The 24,384-nt window shown below is 49.3% G+C and overlaps 3 protein-coding genes across 3 annotated transcripts; all 3 read right to left on the reverse strand.

Moving 5' to 3' along the window:
- Window positions 1-1,723: 1,723 nt before the first annotated feature.
- LOC143361290 (uncharacterized) lies at window positions 1,724-7,468 on the reverse strand. Its single transcript, XM_076800564.1, has 4 exons — window positions 7,355-7,468; window positions 3,838-3,992; window positions 3,243-3,350; window positions 1,724-1,838 (listed from the first exon to the last, which is right to left on the reverse strand). The coding sequence occupies exons 1-4, from the start codon at window positions 7,466-7,468 to the stop codon at window positions 1,724-1,726; spliced, it is 492 nt and encodes a 163-aa protein (XP_076656679.1).
- Window positions 7,469-11,191: 3,723 nt separating this feature from the next.
- LOC143361357 (uncharacterized) lies at window positions 11,192-18,090 on the reverse strand. Its single transcript, XM_076800694.1, has 6 exons — window positions 18,082-18,090; window positions 17,002-17,121; window positions 16,760-16,900; window positions 11,720-11,919; window positions 11,420-11,527; window positions 11,192-11,348 (listed from the first exon to the last, which is right to left on the reverse strand). Exons 1-6 carry the CDS (start codon window positions 18,088-18,090, stop codon window positions 11,192-11,194), a joined length of 735 nt encoding a protein of 244 aa, XP_076656809.1.
- A 2,077-nt stretch (window positions 18,091-20,167) lies between these two features.
- On the reverse strand, window positions 20,168-24,171 carry LOC143361407 (uncharacterized). Its single transcript, XM_076800772.1, has 3 exons — window positions 24,011-24,171; window positions 22,135-22,254; window positions 20,168-20,333 (listed from the first exon to the last, which is right to left on the reverse strand). The coding sequence occupies exons 1-3, from the start codon at window positions 24,169-24,171 to the stop codon at window positions 20,168-20,170; spliced, it is 447 nt and encodes a 148-aa protein (XP_076656887.1).
- Window positions 24,172-24,384: the final 213 nt, after the last annotated feature.

Genomic DNA, 24,384 nt, shown 5'->3' on the forward strand with positions numbered 1-24,384 from the left:
TTTCGTCGACAGCATAAACGGGCCTTGAACAGGGTTTAAGGGTTCTGGAAAGTCTGGAAAATCGGAATGTTGATGATTTGGGCACGCGGCCTCCCTCTTGGAAACGAGCCCTAACGTCCTGGAATCGATGAACTTTTTATCCGTAGAAATGATTCCGATCGCCGCGGCGGACGCCCACTTTGGTGATTAGCCAAAATCCGGTGACGTGTTTGCACGAGCCCGGGACCGTTTAACAATTTACCGAAGAAAGGACCGGCCAAGCGATAAACTATTTAACAGCGAGACGGAAAAATTGGTGACCGACTAGACACACGACCGTTCGTCGTCCCCCTTTTAATCGCCGGTCGAACCGGATCGTCCGACTTCGCCATGTACATGTCTGATGCCATCAATTAGTCACGAAGATCGCGGCCGAACGCGCGATCCCAAGGAATCGCAATCCTTTATTCAATCGAGCCCGACCAATCGCGGTGGTTAGACAACTGACGGTTTCTAGGGCGTCTCGCGGCGGGGCAAACTGGTTATTCACGAGTGCAAAAGAGTGCTAATAATAATCGACAATAGCCAGCACAGCTCGACGAGGTTCGATCTAGCGGAAAAGTGGTCCGATGTTAACACGTCGTGTGTTGCGAAATGCATCCTTTGAAACCGTCGTCGTTCGCCGCGCTCCTCGGGACAGGTTGATCTAACTGTTCCCGGGAATCTCGTTCCTCGAAAGGGTCGCGCGGGCCGGCACGGAATACGGGTCACGAATGAAACTGCAAAATAAATGAACGTCCACGGGGCGAGGGGTTGGGGGTGGATGGGGAGGCGACAGCAGTCGCGTACTGGACAAACGTAACGCAACGCGCGCGGACGACAGAGCCTTCCTCTCTCATTGTACATTTAAATGCGCGCTTATATTAATTCATACTGTCTTCGCCCCGGTAGAACGCAACCGTTCCGGGAAAAATCGGGCCGGGATAGAGAGACGACGCGGGGAGAAAAAAAAAGAAAAACCTTGGAGACAGAGAGACGCGGGAAGGAGAGACGGGGTCGGAGCTCTTTTTCACCGGGCGACACTTATTTCCTCATTTCGCAGCCCATAGCGGTGGAACGAGCGTCTGTTAATTGCATATGGGAGTTGCGCGCGAGCGCTCCGCGTTGCCCCGTCGCCTGCACACGCTTGTCTCGCAAGAAAACCGCGGAACATTCTAAATTAATGCTTTTCGTTAACGCGTAGCCGCCGCCGTGGATGCAATTATAACCGTTCCGTCGCGGAATGTGACCAGGGTGTCGTCCGCGTTGCTCGAAAATCCGGAGGATAACGCGCAGACGCCGCGACGCGCCGCGACGCCCAGCTCATGCCATCTGTCCACCATACCGTGCTTATTCCGGACGAGGCGTGAACGCGGATTGCCCTGTGGGGCACGAGCCCGGCTCCACCGACGCTCAGGGCAACCAGGCCGCGCCCAGAAAAGTCTGCGCGGAGAAAAGAAAACGGATAGCACGCAATGAGAGATTTCACATCATTTTAATCTATCGAATTCTCCGACAGGACTATATTTAATTTGTTAACTGTCTTCCGTCGAAAGGTTGCCACCCGTGGAAAATAGATCAGTGATAGTTCTAGCGCGTCGCGCCGCCAGAAATCGGAGATTCAATTAGGGTCACGTTATTTTGATTTCTTCGTATAATTCCCTCGGTGTTCAGTCTTCATTCCGAGTCGTTAAGCCGCCACAGTTCATTGCTCGATAAAGCTATCGATCCCGATTAGCTCGAGGGGGCAATTTCTGACGTGGACGTCGCATAGAATCGGCTCCTCGTCTTCCGCGGAGGACCCGTTGTGCGCGTACGATCTGCAAATCGAAGGCGGTCGGTGGAATTGTTTATCGTGATCGTTAGCGCTAAGAAATTGTTCCGGTACACGCGAGACCACGCGCAAAGGTAAACCGGCAACTCGCGAGATAATTAATTGCGAGAGAACAGATTCCATTTCGGCCCTGATTATAGTTTCTCGCTTTCCGCGTGCACCGAGGTATGCTGGAACGAACTAATTGGTTCTAAAATCTCGTCCGTTATGGCATCTGCTCGCTCTACCATGTAGAGGAACGCCTGCGTTTAGAGGCAGTCGCGTCTCAAAGCTGCAGGCTGGATCATTCGAATGGGAAAAATTCGAAACCTAAGCTATTAACGCGTTTGTCTGTCATACTAATTAATCCTGAAATCTCACAGAATTTGTTTCTTGAACGGAAATTCGAGCAATCTTTTCTACCGGAAGTCGAAGAATTGGCAATTGGTTGCGTTTTCGAATTTTTCTAAAACTTCTGAACAAGTGCTGAACATTAGTACATTTCGTACGAATTTCTCTTTTTCGAAAACGTTTTACAGGACTTCTCGGAAATGACGAGTGTGCCCGAATATCCGCCGTCTAGAAATAAAGCCGTAACGCGACGCTCAAAGGAAGTACGACTTTTCTTTCTCAAATTCTGTTCATATTTCATAGAGAGCATGCGGCGCATTTAAACTTCAAGCGAGAGCGCACTATCGTAAAATTTACGACGTGAACGGCTCGCTTTTTGTGTTACGCTCCTTTGTGAATATTGACAATAATGTAACTTATTCCCGTTCTGTAATACACGTGCCTTCTTTTCTTTACGATGCACGCGCATTTTTATGAGAAACAAGATAGCCAGGATAGCCGGGAATTTTCACAGAGAATTCAACTTTTTACTAAAAAATTAACCAAAAACTGGGACGTGCTTCACTGGCAATTTCCGCGGAAAGTAACCTAATCTAAAAACTTTATGTTTCGCTACTTGAATACTTTTCTACATTATCGGAAATTTCTATGACCCGTCAATTATTATTGAGCGAGGAGCCAGGGCCGTACAAGGGGCCGTTGTCACGCAGAACCTAGATTAGCCCTTTGCACTCGGCGCTATTTTCATTTTAAAACCAAATTTTTCTTCCGTCTTGGAATATTTTCATTTTATTCGTACGAAACTGCCACAATAATTTCTAGTGGTGCTTCAGAGTCACCACTCGAGTGCAAAGGGTTAGCTTTTACTGACTCGAAAATTGACCAAGAAATTACCGAAATTAGCACTTGTAAAATTTCCAGAAAAATAACCGAGTCAGTCGCCCGAGTCGTGAACACCCCTAAACTGAAATTGCAGCGAACGATGCGTTCGCGTCGTGACAAATACACTTGCCTATGAATTACAGTTTTACAGTTGTGTCGCAGGGTTCGATTCACTTACCCGACGAGTAGTTTCAATATCTTCGCCATGACCCCGTCCCTTCGGCTGGCGTACTCCATAGCCTCGCAGACGTTCTTCAGCAGGCAGGCCCTTCCGTCGAATCCGTTGCTGGAAAGGGACACGTTGGTCGTGTGAAACCGTCAGTCGAGTTATACGGGGGTTGGGCCGGGGCTCGGGCTGGTATTTTATTCAGCAAATAAAGTCGCGCGAAGTAACGACGCGAGAGATTCATTGGCGTCGGCTCGTTCTCGCTCGGTAGGGACCGAAAAGATCCCATCGGATGCGCACCTGGCCAAGCGAAATGGAGGCCAGACCACGGGGTGGCAAACGAGAAAAAGAGAGAGAGAGAAGAGAGAGAGAGGGTGGCCGAGAGGGTGCAAAGAAGTTGACTGCGGAAACGGACGGCACTGCGCCATTGGCCAATTCGTAGACGAGGCCGGAAACCGTCCGGGCCAGAAATCCAGATCTTTTTGTGAACCTTTCCTGCCTCGGCCGAGCCGCGGCAATTTCCAACCTCCGCAACTTCCATGCCGGCTGCCACGGATGGCTGGCCAGCCTCTGCATTATTCACCGGTCATATTAAACTATTTATTACCTTTCGTAGACGAGCTCGGCCGCCTCGTGGACGTCGGAGACCGACCTGCCTGGCCGAACGGTGCCCGTCGGAAGCTCCCAAACCAACTTGAAGCCGGCCGCCTGGGCGAAGATCGTCGACGACGGGAACAGGGTGATCTTGAAGTTCATCCTGAACTGATAATCCAAAAGTTCCCGGTACAGAGAAAATCACGGGGTACACCCTCTCCTATCTGGGGACAGTTCTGGGACTTTTATGCGCTGAGCATTTGCGACATGTACAGGGTGTTTATAATTATATGTCACTGATTCTAGACCTCTGGATCGGTGGAAATCTGTTAAAAAAAATGGACCGCAACATTCACCTTGACCTTGGAAATCAAGGTCAAAGTGTCGAAAAATTTTTTTCTATTGCATCGTATAGTACTCATCGCTCAAATTTTACGATACTTAGACCTTAATTTTCGAGGTAAAAATGAATTTTGCGATCCACCGATCCGGAGGTGTGGAATCACGCTATGGTGATCGTGACATATAATTTTTATACACCCTGTACAATTTTTTAACCCTTTGCACTCGAAGCTATTTTAACTCCGAAAGGGAACATTTCCCTCCTAGCCTTACAGTCGCCATTCGAGTGCTAAGGGTTAATAATAGGTCCTTCTATAGGAACAGTTTAGGACCTGAAGACGACTCGAAAGATCCTGGAAAAATCCCGGAAACCGGTTTGCCCTCGTTATAGGGCCGCTGTTAATCCGTCGGCGATAAGGGCGTCGACTCGGGATTTCAAAAATCGTCGGGATTTCCAATTCAGCAGTCGGGGGATAATAAATATATCGCGTCGGGACCTTCTTCGCGGATTCCGGGATCCCGACGGCGGATGTATGAATGCATTCCGGGTCTGTCGAATAAGGAAACGATGATGAATCGCGGGGACGTTTCGCCGCGATACACTTCGGGTCTCGGGCTTCCGGCCTCGACTTTCAAAGTCTGCGGACGCGCGTATTCTGCTTCGACGGGCCCGAGTATATTTTTCGCGAATCGTATGCATCGAAACCCGTTCAACGGATTTTTCCTGGTCCGGCGAGCCTCGTTTCTCTTTCAGGGAGCGTGCGCGCGCGCGTCCAGGAGTTCGTGGTTGCACGGAAACCTGTTTCCCGGTTATGCGAGCGGGTAAATTGAATAATCCTTCACGCCCGTGCGCGGAATAATCAAGAGGGTAATTGGGGGATTTCGAGCCGGAGAGAGGGCCGCGGCCGACCCTTTGTCCAGGGTTTTAAGGAAAATTCCCTGGACACTGTGTGCTCGCTTTCCGAACTTCGTTAGCGTATCAGCTAGAGCGTACGCGTAATTCGATGGAAAATGCTCCATTGTTTCCTTGGCCGACGGGAGCTCAATTATTCCGGCCTATGGGGGCGTTTCCAGTGTTTATTTTGCAGAGCTCTCTCTAGTGTTTTTTTTTTATGTTTTCTTTCACACACTCCGGAGGCATAGTTCGACTCGTAAACAAATATCCCGGTGTCGGTGTTTTTTCGAAATTTTGCATAGCTAGCTTTAACCCCCTGCGCTACAGTCAGAACAGAATTTTGTACACATGTTACGAAATTTCCTTTAAATAAAATTCTACTTTATCGTTGTTACAGCTATTGGAGAATAGCTAGGGGCGTAACTATGAGAAAAAAGTACGGTAGAAAATAAGATTTTATGACAGTGCGCGGTTGGTATCGATTCGCAGGTGATCTGAAATTCAGCCGCAGTCCCGTGCATTAGGAAGGGGGTGTGCGGTGCAGATGCAGGCGGCGGCGGCGGCGGCTGCATCGTGGCCGTATCGTCGATGCTGGATCGTGTACTTTCCGGTAAGTGCACTGGATCATCGGTAGTCGCGTAATTCTTCAGTTCTGCGTCGGGGAAGTGCAGCCTACCGATAACGGGGCGTCGGGACGACGACGGTGGCATGCGCCGCGACGCCGAGGTCCCATCTGGCGCAGCTCGTCGCCGTCGCGTCCTCCCGAAAATCGTTAACAATTACACGAACGTCAAACTCCGTGGGCCGAGACTTTCCGGAATTTTCCCGTCCCGTTTTCTCCGGCCGGGGTCAACTTTATATTTCGCCCGGTCGCTGAATCTTTCAACCGCCTGTCCCCTCGCGTCTCGGACGATTGTTTGATCAGTACAATGGAATGGAAACGGTCCTCTGGAAACGGTCCTCCGGAAACGTCAACGCCACCGAAAGAATCAGTCAATGTCAATGTTTGACCGGTCCCGAAAACCGGTAGGTAGCTCGTTCGACCGCGGTTCACCTGTCCTCCTACATCTACCGCACCTGTCTGCCGTCACGGAACCAGATCCGCGCGCTTGTCCGAAGATAAACCGAAACGAATTTACCTAACTCAAACTCCCTCCGAAAACTAGGTTCCGCATAGCACACCCCCCGCCCTCGAAACTATAGGACATACTGACTGGGGCAATTACTTTGTCCGCCTTGAATATTCCCGTTACTTGTAATAATAATACGAGTGAGTGACGTACGCAAAATTTGCATGCTGTGGAAGGGAAAATATTGTGATGCAAACATTTTTGACGTGCGCGAAGCGTTCCAGGGATTTCAGGGTCACCTCGAATGGAAAGGATCTACCTTTCGTAGTGTCGAGTAATCGGGAGAGTAGAAAATTCCTAAACCTAATGATTAAAGCGAGATATTATCGAAACAATTTTCCAGTGAACTCCTCGCGTCGAAACTTCGATTTTTGGCATTCTCTCGTCGTAAGATTTACACGACTATATGAAGAAAGTGAAAAATCTCTGGGTTGCCCAGATGAAGCGTGTTTCTAGAAACCATTGTCTATAGTTCCGCGTCGGAGCGATGGAGAAGGAATTTCCGTAGGGCCCCGGGCCGAAATTAGGCTGCATGTTCGTCCTCGAGCGGCGATACACTTTACGCTGTCGGCCCCGTTTATGGGGCACACGGGTCGCGACGACCGGCTGCGGCATGCACCGCGGGAATTTATGCATCGTACGACGGCACACGGGGGGTGTATAGTGCGACTAATGCAAACTGATCGTTGCCCCGTATTTTCGCTTTAAAAGGCGATCCTCTCCGGCGAGAACGCGGCTGCTCCGGGCCACTCGGTGATGCAACTTGGCCCCCGCCATAACTCCTAGATCGAACCGAGACGTATCGCGGCTTCAATATTACAGGTAACGATACACCGGCACAAACCGGGGCCGATGCGGTTCGTAAATTTCTCGAGCGATCCCGGTTTGTCTTCGGCCCGCTCGCGGATTTCGAACGGATTCCAACGGATTAGTTCCTTTGTGACGGCTTAGGGAGTGGGGGGACTGTCCCAAAATTTTTCGCCTAATGTAACGGGAGGTCATCGATACGGAACGAGTTTGCCAAGGTGATTCCCCCGGCACAAGGAACCGCGCGCTAACGCAACGGGATAGCGATCAGCATTCAGAATTCTACAGGCTATCTGTGCACCGTAATTCGATTACCGGCGGGGTTAAAAGCACTTGGCAGAGAGTCGGATACTCACGAAAAAGGAGCTGCCCTTCCGGAATGCCAAGGATCGGCTGGCTCTGTCCGCGACCACCAACTCGCTCGCGGTAACGAGGCCGAAACAGAGGATCCTCCAGAACAACAGACGCATAATCAGTGGATGTCGGGCCCACGGCCAAGATGTCCTCTATCTCTCTCTTTCTTTCTTTCTTTCGCTTCAGCGATGCTACCAACGCGGCCTATAGATCGCGCGAACTGTCTCTCGCCAGAAACGTCCTCGTCCGACGAGATCGAATCGGTTCGAGCTCCGTCGCCTTCGGATATCGATAACGGTACTCTTTCGACCCCACTATTGCCACTTCTCTTTCTTCCGTTTCGAGCGTTCTCCTTCGGTCGCGAACGCTTGGTCCTATCAATTAGCGCGAACCGACTATTTTTGGAACATTCTCGATTTCGTTTTACGTGCTCACATTTTTAAAAATATATCTGAGGAAGGATTTGCTTGACACTGGGTTTACGGGACCACTAAAAGAGTTACTATTCCACATTATTTTATAAAACTAACAAGAATTTATCCGTCGAAATTTATACATCTTGACAATCTCTTTACAGTCCCGCAAACCTAGTGTTAAATTCGCAAGAATAATCGGCTTTGATAGTTTGCAACGCTTTCCCGCGTTAGTATCTGTAAGAAGTAGAACAAGCCCGCCATGGTCAGACGCACCAGCTGACATCTGCTCAACACGTTCCGTGCCACGTGTGTCCGTGGCACACGTTAGTGTAACATGTGAGAAACGCGCGATAAACGGTGATATGGTTGCATAAGTGCGTTCAGGAGAGACAACGTTTTCCTCAACAAAGCCGCGTAGAACATTGACAAAATAACTGCTCAACAAAGCGGCGTAGAACGTTTTCGCGAAGGGAAAATTCACTTGCAATGACCTCAGGAATGAGGTCAGGAGCTCAACGACTTCCAGGACCCTTCAAGTAAGCGCACAATTTTTGGGACACCCTGTACACCTTGCTAACCGTTTATGTTGTCGCGTTTTCGTCGCTATCACCTGTTCCTTTCCCACTTGTTAATACATAGAGCCCTCGTTCTCCACCTTCGTTACGAGATAGTGAATTTGGCTAAACGACTACAATTTGTCTGCGATGTGGCTCTGTCGAAAACGCGAGACACGCTGAATTTCCCCGGTCCAAAGCGTCAGATGCTCCTTTGTCTGAAATATGGAACATGCCAGTACCTCTCGCTCGAATACCGAGACTCTCCTCGGTAAACTACTAAACTGCCTGGAACACGAAGCGATCTTGCGTTCTCCTCTCTCTCTTTCTCCTCCTCCTCTCCTCTCTCTCCCTTTCTTGCTTTCCCACCCTGTTTCTCTTTCTCTTTCTCCCTCCGAACCATTTTACAACCGACACTCCACCGTCGTCTGAGGTATCAGACGAGTCGCTACATACTGGAAGTGATTTGTCTATCGATCCACAGAATGACACGCAACTGACCCCCACCGTAACGTCGAGCGTTATTATTATTGCTGCTATCAATATGCTCGCACGTTCCTCGGAAACATAATTGCACGCGGAACGATGCCTCATGCGTTCCTGTTCCGCGCTGCGATTCATTTTCATACGCTCCCGCGATGATTTGCGCACAGTCTCACGATTTATGTCACACGCGCATTAAAATCGGAACAACATTTTTTAACCAAACGACGTCAGCTCTTCCGACGAGCTAGATAAATCAGTTTATTGGAAGACTTGTAAATTTTGGAATGTTTAGTCTGAATTACGAAAATAATAGAAATTGTTTTTGAGAACTTTGGGCTTGTAAGGATAAGGGAAAAATATATTTCATCGAAATTGGTCGATCGGTTTATATGTGTTAGAAGCGATTAAAAATGGTGAACGAACTGCCACATACCTGGTGGTGAACAGTATCTATACAACCTAAGGGATGTCGCGTCAACGATCCTGAATGTGCACTGTCACTTGCTTGTCGATAAATTAATCGTATGTTTAATTCACACAGTAATTGCAATATCACTTGTATTGGAAATATGATTATTAAAAGCACACACATTGACAACCACGAGTTTCGAGTTGACAAGTCTCTAGAGAGATGTTCTCTGTACCGCGGTTCGAACGACACTGATCTCACGCAAGATTTTTTTCAAAAGTTTAGGAGGGGCATTACGCATGTCGAAAATGTACGCCGTAAAAGCGACGGGAGGGTCGGACGGAAAAAAGGGCACGAAGGGACCGCTGTAAGACTAGAATTTATGGCAATCCCACGTGTTTCGGTTTTTTGCCCAGCAGGAGGTAGAAATGTGAGATCACCGGCTATTGTTCCTCGCTTAAGAAACTTTCTAAAGGATTCTGATTCTAATGAAATATACACAGTACGCAGAGTCACAAGAAAGCATCATTTATTGTTCTATAATCGGACCTCCTAGGAGCACCGTTTCGACAAGGGCCGGATTGTAACCGGTTAGGATCGTACTTATCGAACAAGACAGTTCATTAAACTTGGGCAAACGCATTTAGCTGCACTTCTCGCGCGCGCGACAAGACCGTTCTCGCGGAATCGGCGACGGAATAATTCCCGGGAGTCGGACCGGGCCTGTCAGCCGGCAATTGGTGCCTTCCCAGTTAGTTACCATTGATTAGAATGACTTCGCCGACCTGTTAAACCGACTCGGCTCGGATCGTGTCGCGAATGGGCCTCGCGCGGCCTGAATAACATCGATCCGGTGTGTTTAATAAGAAATTATTTGCCGCTGATCCGCGTCCCCCGCCTAATGGCACGTCTTAACACCGTATTTATGAACTTAATCACGACGCTGCATAAAACACTAGCTCCACGGTACACTCCTCGACGAGAGGCGCCTTTGTTTCAAGTTTTCTTCAATTCAATTCAGTATTCAACCAGCTGAATACAAAATAATTTTCCAGAAAAAAGCAAGTCCAGAAGTACAAAATAATTTTTTCGAACTAGAACTCGTTACCGAAAAATCGACTACGAAAATTCTATGACAAGTAGAATAGGCACGCCATGATCAGACGCGCCAGCTGATGTCTGCTTAACACGTTCCGTGCCACGTGTATCATCGATGGCGCACGAGATAAATGCTGATACGGTTACGCAAGTGCATTTTACTGTTATTACGTCGTAATTACATTATAGAAAATCGTTTTACCGAATGTTCGTACACGTCACGGTACGCCGGTGTTCAACAATGGTTATAGACGGGCTAGATAGTAGTTTTCGATTGTGCCTCTCCATATCCTTAACAGATATAAAGCGGCTGTCGATTTTCGATAAATCATGCTCAGTGTTGGAATAGACAGGACTTGATGCGCATCTAACAACGCGAAACGAAAAAGATTTATTCCCACAGGAAGGAAGACTGACGGCGGGCCGGGATGAAAGGAGCAGCTGGGTCGGTGTAGAAAGATGAAGGAAAAATGCGATCAAGTGTACAATTAGACGATGAGATCCGGAACTGGAGCGCACCGTGTCTTAATTAACCCGTTGATTGCCATGAGACATTCTTCGAAATCATATTGTCTGTTACATAATTGGTCAAAGTAATACACGAGTTTTTAAATTCAATTCGAAGAGTTTGCGACAACGAATTGCGTGTAAAAGCAACAGACTGTGGAGACTTTACATATCGCGTACGATAAATAATAACGAATTAATTCACGATTTAGGCGACCAGTATTGCTGCGTTCGACAACTCTCCCCTATAAATTTCGGAATATCGTAATAATGCAGTTAATAGTCTAAATAATCAATAAATTGTCAGTAACACAATATCTCTGCCACGAGTGAAATCATATTCACGGCGAAGCGCACTTTGCCATGATTTCAAATGAATCGCTCGTAAACGGTGGAAATTCGGTCCAAAATCCCATGACCGTCACGGCACAAAGAATAGATGCTCGAACAATTCTCGCGTCTTCTTCCGGCAGCCGTGGCATCCAAATATTCTCGATCCATATCCGAAACGTTCCCGTCATCTGGACTGGACACGAATTCCGCGATTATCGAGAATGATCTAGCCACCTCTCGGCGGATAAAACTGATTCAATTTACCTGAGCAGCAAATGCAACAGTTCACCGATTAGACCCTCGTCTTTCAGCGGGGTTGCCGCCGCTTCGCAAATGTCTCTTCTCAGGCAACTCTTCCCGTCGACACCTCTCCTGAAAACGTTTTGTCGACTGGCATAATTAGATCACCTCACTATCCCTATCGTTTCACCGGTGATTCGATGGTTAAAACGAAAAATCGTTTTCAAGATGTAAAGCTAAAAATTCAATCTCTCGAACCCCGATTTCCCCTAAACTCGACATCGAATCAAATAAGAAGGCTCAAATCGAATCAGGTTCTCTCACCTGTCCAGCTCGCTCTCGAGGATATCGTAGACAGCTGCTCTCTCGTTCCAACCGGCGTTTCTCCGTCGTCGCGACAACCCCTCGAAGAAATTGGTGAAGAAGGTCGCGTTGTCGGGCAGGCTGTACTGGAATTGCACGTTCTGCCCGTAGACCAGGGTTCTGCCGGACAGTTGCACCGGCACTGCCACCCCGATCAGCAGCTTGAAAATGCGAACGCAAAAATGCAGCAAAACCCCACAGAATGATTTCTGCCGAACCTTCCGTGGAACCTATTCTACCGTGTTTTCCCAATGATCGAAACGTACTAATCTTTCCTGTGAAAACAAAGCGATATGGTGCAACAGAAAAATGGGAACGGGAAAAGTAAGTTCCGTCGCGGAGGTTCGGAAAGGATCGATGGGAACGGAAGAAACAAACGAGCTGGGCTCCGGTTCCAGCCACTTTCAGCCCGTTCATTTTCATACGCGATGGAGCAATTTGTCCGCGACGGAGGCCCATTCATCGGTTGAAAGGGAGTCCGGGCGAAAAAATTCATCACCGAAAGTACGTAAGCGTGTAAAACACAGCCGGAGAATAAAAGCCGGCCGTAATCCGGCTTTCTTTGGCCCGGGAGAGACCGGATCGTCTAGAAGTTTGACGATGACGCTCTCTCCTGTTTTTCCTCGGTGTCTTGGTCTCGGTCTCGGTCTCGGTCTCGGTCTCGGTCTCGGGCTCGGGCTCGAGCGTGGGCGTGACCGTCGAAAGAAGCCAAGCGCAAAAGGACCACGGCGACGCGAACGAATGCAATAACGTTTCGCGTCTCCTTTGCCGACGTCGATGAAAGCGAGCTCGGTCGCTCGAGCTAAACGAATCGAAGGGCCCGTCGCGGAAACGTTGTCTGCGAGAAAAGATGGCCGCTAAAGGGAGAATGGACTATGGACGCCATTTACAAGATTTAATTTTGCCGGATCCTATGCACAAGCGCAAGCTCTTACTATTGATTTTCAAGGATCAAGTATTTGGAGCTAGTATGAGCTAAGGAAAATTGTGACACGGTGAATTTAGCATGCGGCTAATATTGTTTGATTCGAGGCGCACTATTTCGCAGCGTTTTCCATGTTCCGCTTTATACCGCGGATCCGACCGCTTCGTTCATCTCCCGACAAATACGTTTCCCTGACTTTTCCTGGAAAGAGCGGTCCGCTCTTCGAGATCCCGAACGATCCAGGCCGCGTGCGGATCGCGACCGCATCCCCGACGCTCATCCCGCTACATTTATTTCTGTCGTTCTCCCGAGACGCGCAAAATACCATGCAGAATAAGCACGATTTCTTTCTTTCTTTCCCGTCGAGCACCGGCCATTTTTGCTGTTCCTTTGATTCCGTTTCCCCGGGACTTTTCATTTCATTACATCCAGCACATTTATCCTCCTTCCGCGACGCTTCAAAGACGGCGCGGAAAGTCCGCCGGGGGTTAAGGGGCCAAGGGAAAGGGAACTCCTCTTTCTCTATCCCGGAGTCCCTTTCGAGATTCCCGCCCAGCCCCGGCCCGCTCTTCGCCTTCCGGTCGTCGAATTCTTTACACTTGCAAAAGTTCCGTTTAACAATCCCGCAAAGTTCCCGGGCGAGAGAAGTTTCCCTTCGGCCGCGGATCCTCTCTATCTGGCAATTACTTTTCTTACGCAAAGAACCGCCGTCGCCCGGGCCTGCTGCTTTAATATCACCGCGCGCCCTTAATCGATCGCTCGATCCGAAAAGCTGTCCTTTGAAAAACTCTGGCCTGCCGCGCCAGTCGTTTTGCCAGTTCAACGATTCCTTCTCTTGAACCGTTCGTCTTCCAACTACAGTAAAGTCCTGATCCAAGCCGAACGGAGCTACACGATCTTAGTCGGTTCGCCTATCCCCTCCGCTGGGGCCATAACCCTCGAGGGGGGTCAAGAAGCTGCAATTACAAAACTTCTATATTCTTCATTATGTCTCTAAGAAACTCTCTCTCTCATTATCTCTCTAAGAAAAGTGACACTAAACACGAGATAATTTAGTCGCGAGAAAATAGCAGCCCTACACGATCTATGTCACGGACCCGGGGTTAGATCAGGACTCTACTGCATCGCTAAAACAGTTTGTTAAGATCGTTTCTTCGTTTCGTCCACTGTCGCCGGGTGTAGGATTAAGAAACGACGAAATTTGGTAGTGTAGTAACCCATTAAGACGACCCGAATGTTTAAACCGTCGTCAACCAGGCAGAAATCGGCGCCGACCGGTTAAACAGACCCCGTGGATTACGGGTAACATCGTTTTTACTATTTCGAGCGGGCTCTCTACGACGTTATGCCGTTTATTCAAGGCTCTAAGCACGCTCGAGTTCGAATTGCTCGCCGTGAGCGATGCGCCATCTTATAACCGTACGGTTCGTTCTATTTGTGCAAAAGGATTCAAAGGGAACGACGCCGGGGAATCTCGACACCTCCGCGCGAGCCGAGGAACCGGATATACGAAGCACGGGAAACGCGAAGAAGAAGCTCCTCGCGTTTCGAGCGCGCGCCCCGGCTGATAGGAAGACACAAGGGGAAGATATGAAATAAAGCCCGACAAAGGGCGGGAGAGCAAGAGGGAACGGAAAATTACAGCGGGGCCGCGGCCCTTTTTTCCCCATTCGTGGGAAATTTAGCCGGCCTCCGCGAACGCGCGCAGTCCTCGTATTTCAACTTTTGAAATACCGCTTAACCCCCATTCGTTTCCAAGATATTACGGGCGGCGTCGGTGAACTTTCTTTCTTCCTGCTGCTCCTTCCTTCGCCCCCTTCCCCCTTCTCCACAAACCCTTATATTCCACCCACTACTTCTCGGCTCTTCATTTGCTTCCCACCTCACCGCCATTCGCTTGCCAACTTGTATCGCAAATTGCTACCGAACGATTTCTCTACCGACCGGACGCTACGTTTCCTGGGACACTGCTGTATGCAATCATACAGATTTCGGTTATAAAAAAGAATTTTTCAGAGTCGCATCAACGAAATTTGGTGTTCCGATTTTCTCCCAAATCGAGGATTCCCCCTTCGAAATACAGTGATTGCTCGATATATGTCTCCAAGGCCTGGATGATACACGTCGCGGAATTATCCCCACTACCGTGGGGTATACCCCGAAGCAGGGTGTGTCTAATGAACGATACATGTCACTGGCGAGATCCGTGTTGTGGACATGTATCGAGTATTCGCTGTACGTAGTCCCTCTTTGAGACTATGACTGTATGACTGTGTGTATGGCGAAGCTTTCGAAGGAACCCCCGCAAAGGACGAGGTTCGGGGTCGGATAACGCGCACTTTGGCGAGCATAACTGATCGTTAGAATGCGGGAGAGCATGAAAGAAACGGTAGAAGCGATCGAAGTATCGAGAGAACCCGACGCCTCCAGGTGAATGCGCAGCCACGAAGCAAGCAGGAGCGCGTCGCAGCAATTTGTCGAGAGGCAGGGTGGCATAAAATCGTCTTACCCTGTCTCTGATCGAAGGAGGGTAGTCGGGGGTGGGGATGGGGATGGGTGGATGGGGAGGGTAGCTGATTGGGGGATTTCGCGCGGCTCTGCTCGACACGGCAAATATTTCGATGCTCGCATTAAGGAAGAGAGAGGCCGCCGGGGGACGACGGGAAATAAAATCCCACCGTTTCTGGGTCAGTGTGTATCTAAACAGACGGAGCGCCTGCACTGCGTCAAAAAGCGCGACATCAAAGCGCCGCGAGAAAGGAGAAACACACCGGCTAGAAGGAGGAGGACGGAAGGCCGGAAAAGCGCCGCGAAGAAGCGCAACGACTTTCAATTACTTCTGTCTCTTCGCGCAAACGAGTACGCGCGGCGCGGCGCGGCGTGGCGCCGAGACCTACGCTCCGAGGTCTTGGCTTCAGGAACAATTAAATGATCAAGCACGCGAGCACCTTTTGTCCCGTAAACGCGCGAAACTGGTCCGATCAGGCTGAAACGTGTCAACCGAGCGCTTAGCTGGAGGGAACTCGGCCGGAAATCAACTATTAGTTGCAAATTTATCGAATTACGTAATTTCACGTACTAAAATTGATTTAATATTGGCACAGTTCTGAGAAAGAGATGTTTCTCCCGGAAATGATCAAATTGTTATACCCATATCTCAGTTCGTGTAGCTACTGCGAAACGCTGTTGTGATATGTTCGAATCGTACCAGTGGAATAGGCCGTTTGAGTCAGACAAGAATCGAGATATTGGTTAGACAAGTGTCGGATTTTCTGATTTTGTGAGTTGCATTATTAATTGCATTAGATTGCATTAATTGCTCTAGAAATCCGGTGCAACTGGAACGGGGGGGGGGGGGGGGGGGGAGTAATTGGGAATGCCAACGCCAACGACGGTCGCCAAGGCAAACAGGACTCTCGGCCGCGACGAGTTTGAATGAGAGCTACAGAAAGAGTTGCCCGATTTAATTAGGAAATTTTAGACGGGGAATTTAGGTACGGCTCGAGTTAATTATTGGCCGCGGATCGGCATCGAAGAATGGCAAAAGCCAAGACGTTTCGCTCTGTTTAAAGTTTCCGCTATTTCCCGTTTCGGTTCGGTGGGAAGAGAGAGGGAGAGAGGGAGAGACAGAGAGAGAGGGTGAGTCGGGGTTAAACGCGTCGCTGTTCCAAGTCTCGGTGTCGAACTCTCGAGTTCGGTTCAGTTTGTGTACCGTTTCCGGCTACCGATTCCCTTTATGTCCGTTCTGCAGAATCAAGCCACCGCGGGTAAAGCGTTTAACGGCCGTCTAATTAATTCCTCCCTGACGAGTCCGACATCGGAGATGTTAATTGCGAGAGGGGAATCAGTCTCCCCTGGCCACCGAGTAACTTCGCCGTCCTGGCGATTCCTTCCTTCCCAGTTTTTGCCCCATTTTTCCCCCGATCCGCCCCTAGAAACTCCGAACATCGAGTATGGTCCATGGACTCTCGGTTGTGGCAGTGCCAGGAAAAATGACGCCCTAATCGCTTCATTCGCCTAGGCCCCTGGGAAGTTCCCTCGACTCTTCGGCGAAGTTTCCTCGGTTGAATAAATACCTTGAACGTGCCGCCGAAAGGGTTGACAAGTGGCGGAGGATACAGCAGTTGTCTCTTCTCGCGTTGCTGGCCGGCGCATCCCCAAATCCCGTCCATCCCGAGGCAAAACAATAGAAACACTGTCGTCCGTGCCGCGTGCATCTGAATCAACGTGTTCGTTATCCTCCATTTACGTCGACACAAGGGTACAAACGCCGGACAGCGGGGTCTCGAATGTGTCGGTAGCGCGACAAGTCACTCACCTCATCAGCCGAAAGAGATGACCGCCAGCCGAAATCAAGAAACCCAGTTACGGTTTTCTCGTTCCTCGAGGCACAAAGGATCTCGCGGCGGCGGTTGCCGGCGAACTCGCAGCCTCTTGTCTGTCGAGCAAACCCGGGCCCCGCTAGAACTTGCAGTTCCTCGGCGAAATTAACGTGTCATCCGTCAACTCGCTGCATAGTTACACCGGCAGCAGGCCTCTGCGGCTGACTGTACGGGAGCTAAACGAGCTAATTCTCCGAGCGGATTCAACAGAGAACACCGGCGCGTCCCGAACCGTTCCCTCTTATCCGTTGATCTTTCGAATTTATAAAGCAACCCGTTCCCTCGCATTTCGCCTCCACCCGTCGCGCTAATGAGAAAAGAAAACCGACAGGTTTATCGCCGTCGGAGAACAGCTTTTTTTGTTTTCTTTTCCGATGGACCTGTGACGACTGCGACCGGTGCTGTGCTCGTTAGGTTACTGACCTCAGTTGCAAAACGTCTCGTTATCTTTTGCAGGACTTTTGCCGACTTAATCGTGACATTTTTCTGATTAAGATGACACTAAATACGGTATAGTTTGAACCGTATTCACTCACAGGAGAATAGTAGCCCTGCACGATCTACGTCACAGCACGGACCCGAGGGTTCGACTTAGATCGAGAGACTGTATCGCTTTTCCTGCTCGAAACACCGTGCGAAATACAACTTGGAAATTTCTGAAACTGTTTTCATATTTGTTGACTATTTGTGCCATGAATTACGGACCAGCCTGTATTAGCGACTGTAATCATTATTCAATATATTTTTTAAAGTCTTAAATTTGTTTGTATTTAATAAATTACTGAACACTTCAGTATTGTACGAGTAAATTGCACCATTTTCGTATGTATCACATGAAGAAAAAAATATATAGAAGGGAAATATTCTAGATCGGAAGAAATGTTTTGGAGTCAAAACAGCTTCGAGTGCACAGGGTTAGTATCGACCCGCTAAAATGATTAACGGGAAAGAGATATTAATCCCTATTATTTCCGGCAGTGCAAGGGTTAAGGGAAAACCATTTTCGTAGGACGTACCTTTTCCATGTTTATCGAGGTTCCGTTGTCGACCTTCCGTTGTCAGGAGCGCGTCGGTCGTCGAGAGATCACGGCAGCTCGCCGGAAGTTGTCGAGTAAGCGTCTAACTATCCTCCAGGTGACTGAGGACGCGACAACTTCGAAATAAGTAGCGGTGCAGCACAGGACGAGTCTCGAGATCGCGAGTTGAAACTTGGCGGCGCGGCGCGCGATGACAAAGGGACAGAATCTCGCGCGTATAAACAAGACGCGAAGGAAGACGCGCACGAGAAAGAGGAAGAGGAGGAGCAGGAGGAGGAGGAAGAGGGAGGAGAAGCCAAGTTGTCGAGAAGATAGACGCGCCGGCGAAGTGGACGATTACGGGTTCAAGAAGAAGTTACGGGCGTCGATCTCCCTCCCCCCCCCCTGCCGGAAGAAGAATTCCGTTCGAAGGGTTTCCGGGCGGTCTGAGATATCGGCGCGGTAAACAGAGTCGGAGAAAGGAAGATTTTTCATCAGGCAACGCAGCAGACGTTGTGCTGGGGATTATAGAATTTCGAAACTTGCTGTATCTTCCCCGAGAATATATCCCGTATCGAAGTTTCGAGTATTCTCGATTCTCGCAAGGCAACATACATATTCTATTCCTAAGAGCCCGGCGAAAAACGCGAATCCGCGGAGAATGGCGGACTGGGATAAAAAAAGACGGTTCGAAGCCGGAAAACGCGGAAAAGAGGGCAAACGCGATTGAAAATCGTGACAAACGGCCGGGCGCGAGAGCGGAGAAAACGCGAGATCGAGAGAGACCGGTGCGAGATTGTGGTTGGTCCGGAAAAAAGATCGGCGAGCTTATGTCGCTTATGTTCAAGACCGTTTCACGGTGTGTCCCGACAGCGAAATTTACTTAGGACTTTCCTCTCTCCTTGTCTCGCGTCCGCTTTCGTCGACGCGAAGGTTCGTGCCCGGACTTATGGTCGCGCGCGCGGTCCACAACGGTATCACAAAAGGCGGCGGCTCTGCTCTCTTATCGATCAGTCGAATTGGATGTCGAACGAAATGTTATCGTCTACTCTTTGCCAGGTGAATTGCTCGCGCGTCGATTGCTCGTTTCGAATACCGTTTCGATCACTGTCACTCCGCCGTTATTTGAGAACTTTGATCGATAGCCAGACGCCGCGCCGCACAGCCCCGCCGAGAAATTTCCACTCTGTATAAAAATTCTGCGGGCTATTATCGCTCGCCGTGACTCCCGGTTACAAGTAATTTATGGCGTTGTTGCGGAAATACCGGTTTATTTTCTACTCGATTGCTATTCCAGATCGTTTCGCACCGATCCCGGGCATTTTTCCGATCGAGAGCTGTTGCCGGTTGCTCCTTGTCACCTTTTGCTTGCTTCTGTATCCTTACACTAACGTATTTATTTGTTTAACAATATCGACACGTAAAAGATTATATAACTGTACCTTTACATTCTTCTAATGTGTTTACAAGTTTCTTTTTCGTGTACTAATTTCTGACACTAGCCTGTCTAGTGATTAGATGATCAAAGCACATTATTTGAAATATTTTTAACCCTTTGCACTCTAAATTTTCATTCTGAAACTAAATTTTTCCTCCGTCTTGGAATATTTTCATTCTATTCATACGAAACTGATCCGATTACCACGTATAATATTTAAATGTTTAGTAATCTATTGAATAGAAATTTTGTAATGTAACAAATATTTTGTAATATTTTTTGTAATTTCTTTGAAATAATGCCACAATAATTTCTGGTGGTGCTTCAGAGTCACCACTCGAGTGCAAAGGGTTAATATCATTTGATTCGTTAAAAGCAAAGACCTTACGCTCGTCAAAAGTTCCATCATTTTCCCTCGCAACGAAAGATTGCAAGAATTTTCTCACGCTGGATTTTTGACAGTTTCGGCCAATTTGACAGGGAGGAAAAAGTTGAAAAACCAGGGTTGATTGAACGAATGATTTTTTATCGTGCCGACGTAAGTTCGGGGGAAGGCGTCGGACAAATAAACGACAGGCGGGTTCGATCCTCGAGGAAGAATGTCGAACCGTGATAGGCAGCAGGCAGACGTTTAAATCCCGGCTCCCCCTAGGGGAATGCGATCTCCGTGAATGATTCCAAAGGTGACTCGATGCAATCGGGATAGGCCAGGACGCAGTCACCGCCAGATCTTCCCAATCGTTCCGCTTCCCGATACAATTCGTCGACGCTGCGGTGAGTGGAATTAGCTGTCCCTGGCAAGTCCTCGGTCGGTCTAATTGAAAAAGACGAGTTTCCATCTGAGCACGGTTCCGCGAACGGTTCATTAATTCCTTACAGTCTAATGGCGGCCGTAGAGTGCCACTCGAGCTCACCCCACAACCGAAAACCACTTTTACACCGGTAAAAATGCGTTCCTTTCGTTCTCAATTATTTCTGCATCAAACTGTTACTGATACATTTCCGATTTTAACGAAACCGAACATGGCGAACCTCGATTACCCGAATTTATAAGCGTTCGGAAAATAGAACCGTCACCTGGACTAATTTTTACCGATTCCTGCGACAAGAATTGTTCACATAGGGAAAGAAAGTGGCAAGGTAAAATTATTTTGTACTGAACGTGGGCCCTTAATCTGCCAGGAATTGTCCGCGCAAACAGCTATAATTGTCCGGTACACGTCGACTCCGGAGCACGAGGGCGTCGGTTAAAGAAGTTGGCAGCGTCGCGAGCTATGAACGGCAAATATTGTTGGCATTATTGACATTCGGTGGTACAAGCCAGACGCCGATTGTTACGCGGGTGTTTCGCCGGGATTACGTTTGTAGAAATTCGACGGTGACGCGTGTACACAGCCGGGAACACGGCAAAGCGAAAACCTACACGAAACACCTTCCATTAGACGCTTAATGCAAGCGCCTAACTTCATCGCAATTAGAACGCCGCCGTCGGTGCGCGCTGGCTCGGTTGCAATTTCCTTTCGAGTACACGCGGCCCCGCGTTTCGAATAGCAAATACGTGCCCTGATTTTACCACCGTCAGAGATCCGATCGTCCGACGAAACACCGAGGTGTGCTGCTCGGGACCGGGGCTCGCCGATCGGCCGCTAATTAGATCTCTGTTCTTCGTTCGAGTCGCGGAAATCCTCGACAAGCTCGTCCTTTGACGAGAACCGACGTCTACGCCTCGTTTCACGTTGCCGGAGGGCGCCGCGACGCGCCGGAGCGAGAACCGGTTGTCTAAGAGCGCGGAATTCGAGAAATAAAAGTTATCAAAACCCGTGTATTATTTTGACAAATTTAAGTCGCGCGAGTCGCTTCATAGACCACGGCAGAAAAACAGCGCAGCGTGTAAATTGGAACGGAGGAAGACGTTAATAAGAACCGTAAAAGATTACGAGCAGATGTTCACGTTCGCGAGACGCTGATTAACAGTTAAAAATACGTCCGAAACAATATCCACGAGGTTTATCGTGTTCGGCCCGTAAACCGGCGCAGTATTATAAGCAGATTGCAGAAGTTCATGCGCGTTCGCGATGCATAAAAATTTGCGGAAGACGTTACGAGAAGAAAGTTTAGATAAAGGCGTGCAATTTTATTGTACTTCCGACTTGCTGGTGGTAAACGAAATGTGGGCAACAGTTTTAGTTGCTGAACGGTTGACGGCTGCTGGTCCGAGGAGATGCAACAGGAAAAAATTAGAGGAAGTATAGCGGCCTATTAACCGCTCAGGGGAACAGCATCGGGATATTTAGGCGAGACAGACACCGACGCAGGTGTCTCTAACGACGAGCTCCATCGTTCTCGGACCGGGCTGTTCCCGCGCCGCCGTCGATTTACTAAATTCTCGGAGTGTAGTCGGGTCGCCTCGTGCCTCGTGCCTCGGCCGGCACGATGTCCCACTTTATCGTGAGGGAGCAGGACAGCCATTAAGGACTTCCAACGGAATTCATTAACCGGAAGCTCCTCGAGAAATGAATTTCGTTTGGGAGGAGAGGGACGCGTGCGCCGCTTGTCTCGGCCCGTCCCGGCCCGGCCCGGCGAACGGGCGACGCGATTCCTCGCAACGAACTTACGTTAAAATTAAGTGGATCACCTCCTCGAGGACGTCCTGGCCCCGTGTCCTGCCAAATGGTGTCTCCGCGAGCTCGCAAATGGTCCTTAAAAGACAGTTCTTGCCGTCCCGCCAGCCATGCCTGCGCACACCGAACGTTTCAATTTTCATTCTCCTCCGTCGCGTATTTATTTTCGCAGCTTTTTTCCCGCCCCTCTCCCTCCACGTTCCTCGTATTTCAAACGCGACAGGATGGTAATTTTATGAAGAAAGTTTCCAAGGGACGGTATCGGTTCTGCAAAAACCGGCGAAAGGAGAATTCTTGAACGCGTCCAGTCGTTTCCCGAGGTTAAGAATTTCAAAATCACCGCAAAATTCTCTCTGCCCTTTCTCCCCTGCTCGGCCCGATTGCTCGCGAGTGCTCGTCAAAACCGGCTAACGATCAATTCCTCTCGGCGAGGTCGCGCGCGTCACCTCGCAGCCCGGGCCGAATCAGCCCCGACACTTTCGTAACTTTCAAAGCGGACTCGTTCCCTTGTTACCTACACTTTGTGTCTTCCCCGGTATCCACGGCGCCCCGAGTAATTTCCTTACGTCCCAATTAATTTACGTTCGAGCTCTCCGGGTCCCGTAGCCTCGCTCTTTGATCTCCGTGCGGCACGCGATGCTCGCTCAATCTCGGGAACGAGAACGTCTTTTGTTGCCTCGGCGAGCAATTGCATTTCACAGCGATTCGAGGGACCGCATCGCGCGGACCGTTCCCGCTTCCCGGCGCCATGTTGTTGGCGAAACGCGCGCGGTGCCCCGCAGAATATTCGCCACGCATACCCCGCGCAATTTCCGACGGACACATACGCGGCACTCGTATCAAGAACCGTCCCCCCTCTCTCGCCGTTTCATAAAACGCGTTTTCGCGAGTGCGAGCCGCCGCGAAGCGCTGCGATAAAGCCTCGTCTGCCGTTTGTTTCGCGTAATCAGCGACTCATTGTACGGTCTGTCGGACGATAAACGCGTATGTGGCAGGAGCCCGGACGCCGGATCATTCTCAGCTAGAAAATGGGCTTTCATTAAGCGTTACCGGGAGGGGGGCCCCGGTCACGACCGGTTCCGTTTCCCGAGATAATTGCGAGTTTATTCGTTCGTTTCTGGCAGTGTTTACCACGCTTCATCGGGCAATTTTCGTCGGGTGCCGAGAGCCCCGCCGATTATTTTCCGACTCCCCGTGCAAATCGGCCATTGTTCGCCGTGAGGCGAATCCGAGCGTTTCACCGATTCGACGCCGAACACAAACAAGGAGTGCTTCAGGTGTGGCCATCCTCCGATTTCAATGAATTCACCGCGATGATATATCTAGTTCCATTATCGCCCCGCTTTAATTATACCCTCGGACGGCTGCCTAATTTTCAGAAAAACTTTATTTGATCCTCCAAATTTCAGTCGGTGGGACCTACACCTGAAGGACTCTTTACAAGTCACGACTGTGCATTTATGACGAAACTGAGCACGCCAAACGCAAAATCGCGAAGGTGTCCAGAAAGTCATTTTCGACTAATTAACACGTTCGTCGCCGCGTCACCCATATGTGGGTGACGGAATTACTTGTGCAGGTTTTAAAATGAATTTTTGCGTTGATATATTCATTGTACTAAACTTGATTAGAATCTGTAACATGCAAGAAAGTTGGTGGATTACTCGGTATCATACATTTAATTTTTTGCAATTTTTATTTCATTTAATAACTTACTTTGATTTTATGGAATTTTTGGAGTTTCTAGTTGGGCGTTCAAAGTGTTAAAATGTCTGAACCGAAGAAATACTTTATCTCGAAAGTTTGTGTTTCGCATGAAGTGCACAGTCTAATCGCGCGCGATAGAGGAAGGAGTGGTGGAAAAACTCACCGATTGAAGATACTTTCGATGGTGTCGTAAGCGTCCTGGAGATGCATGTCCCTCATCTGGCGAGCCGGTATTATCGTAGGCTCGAGCTCCGACAAGTTCGAGGGAAGTTTATAATTTAATTGAAACGCGGAGGAGAACACGACGCCGCCCCTTTTGTTCATGGTTACCGGGACCGAGACGCCGAACGTGAACTGGAAAATGGAACGAGCAGACGCGGGATCAGCAGGAAACGATCCGTTTTCGCGAAACAAGTTTTCTCAAGCTGCGCGAAAGAATTTGCTGGGGAACGAGGCTGCACGGGGCGGAGGTCTGTCGGATGGATGGTTGGCTTGCTTCGACGCTCGGAACCGAAGTCACCAAAGAAAGTTTGACGC

Source organism: Halictus rubicundus, chromosome 15 (genome assembly GCF_050948215.1).
Source record: "Halictus rubicundus isolate RS-2024b chromosome 15, iyHalRubi1_principal, whole genome shotgun sequence".
NCBI classification, from domain to species: Eukaryota; Metazoa; Arthropoda; class Insecta; order Hymenoptera; family Halictidae; genus Halictus; species Halictus rubicundus.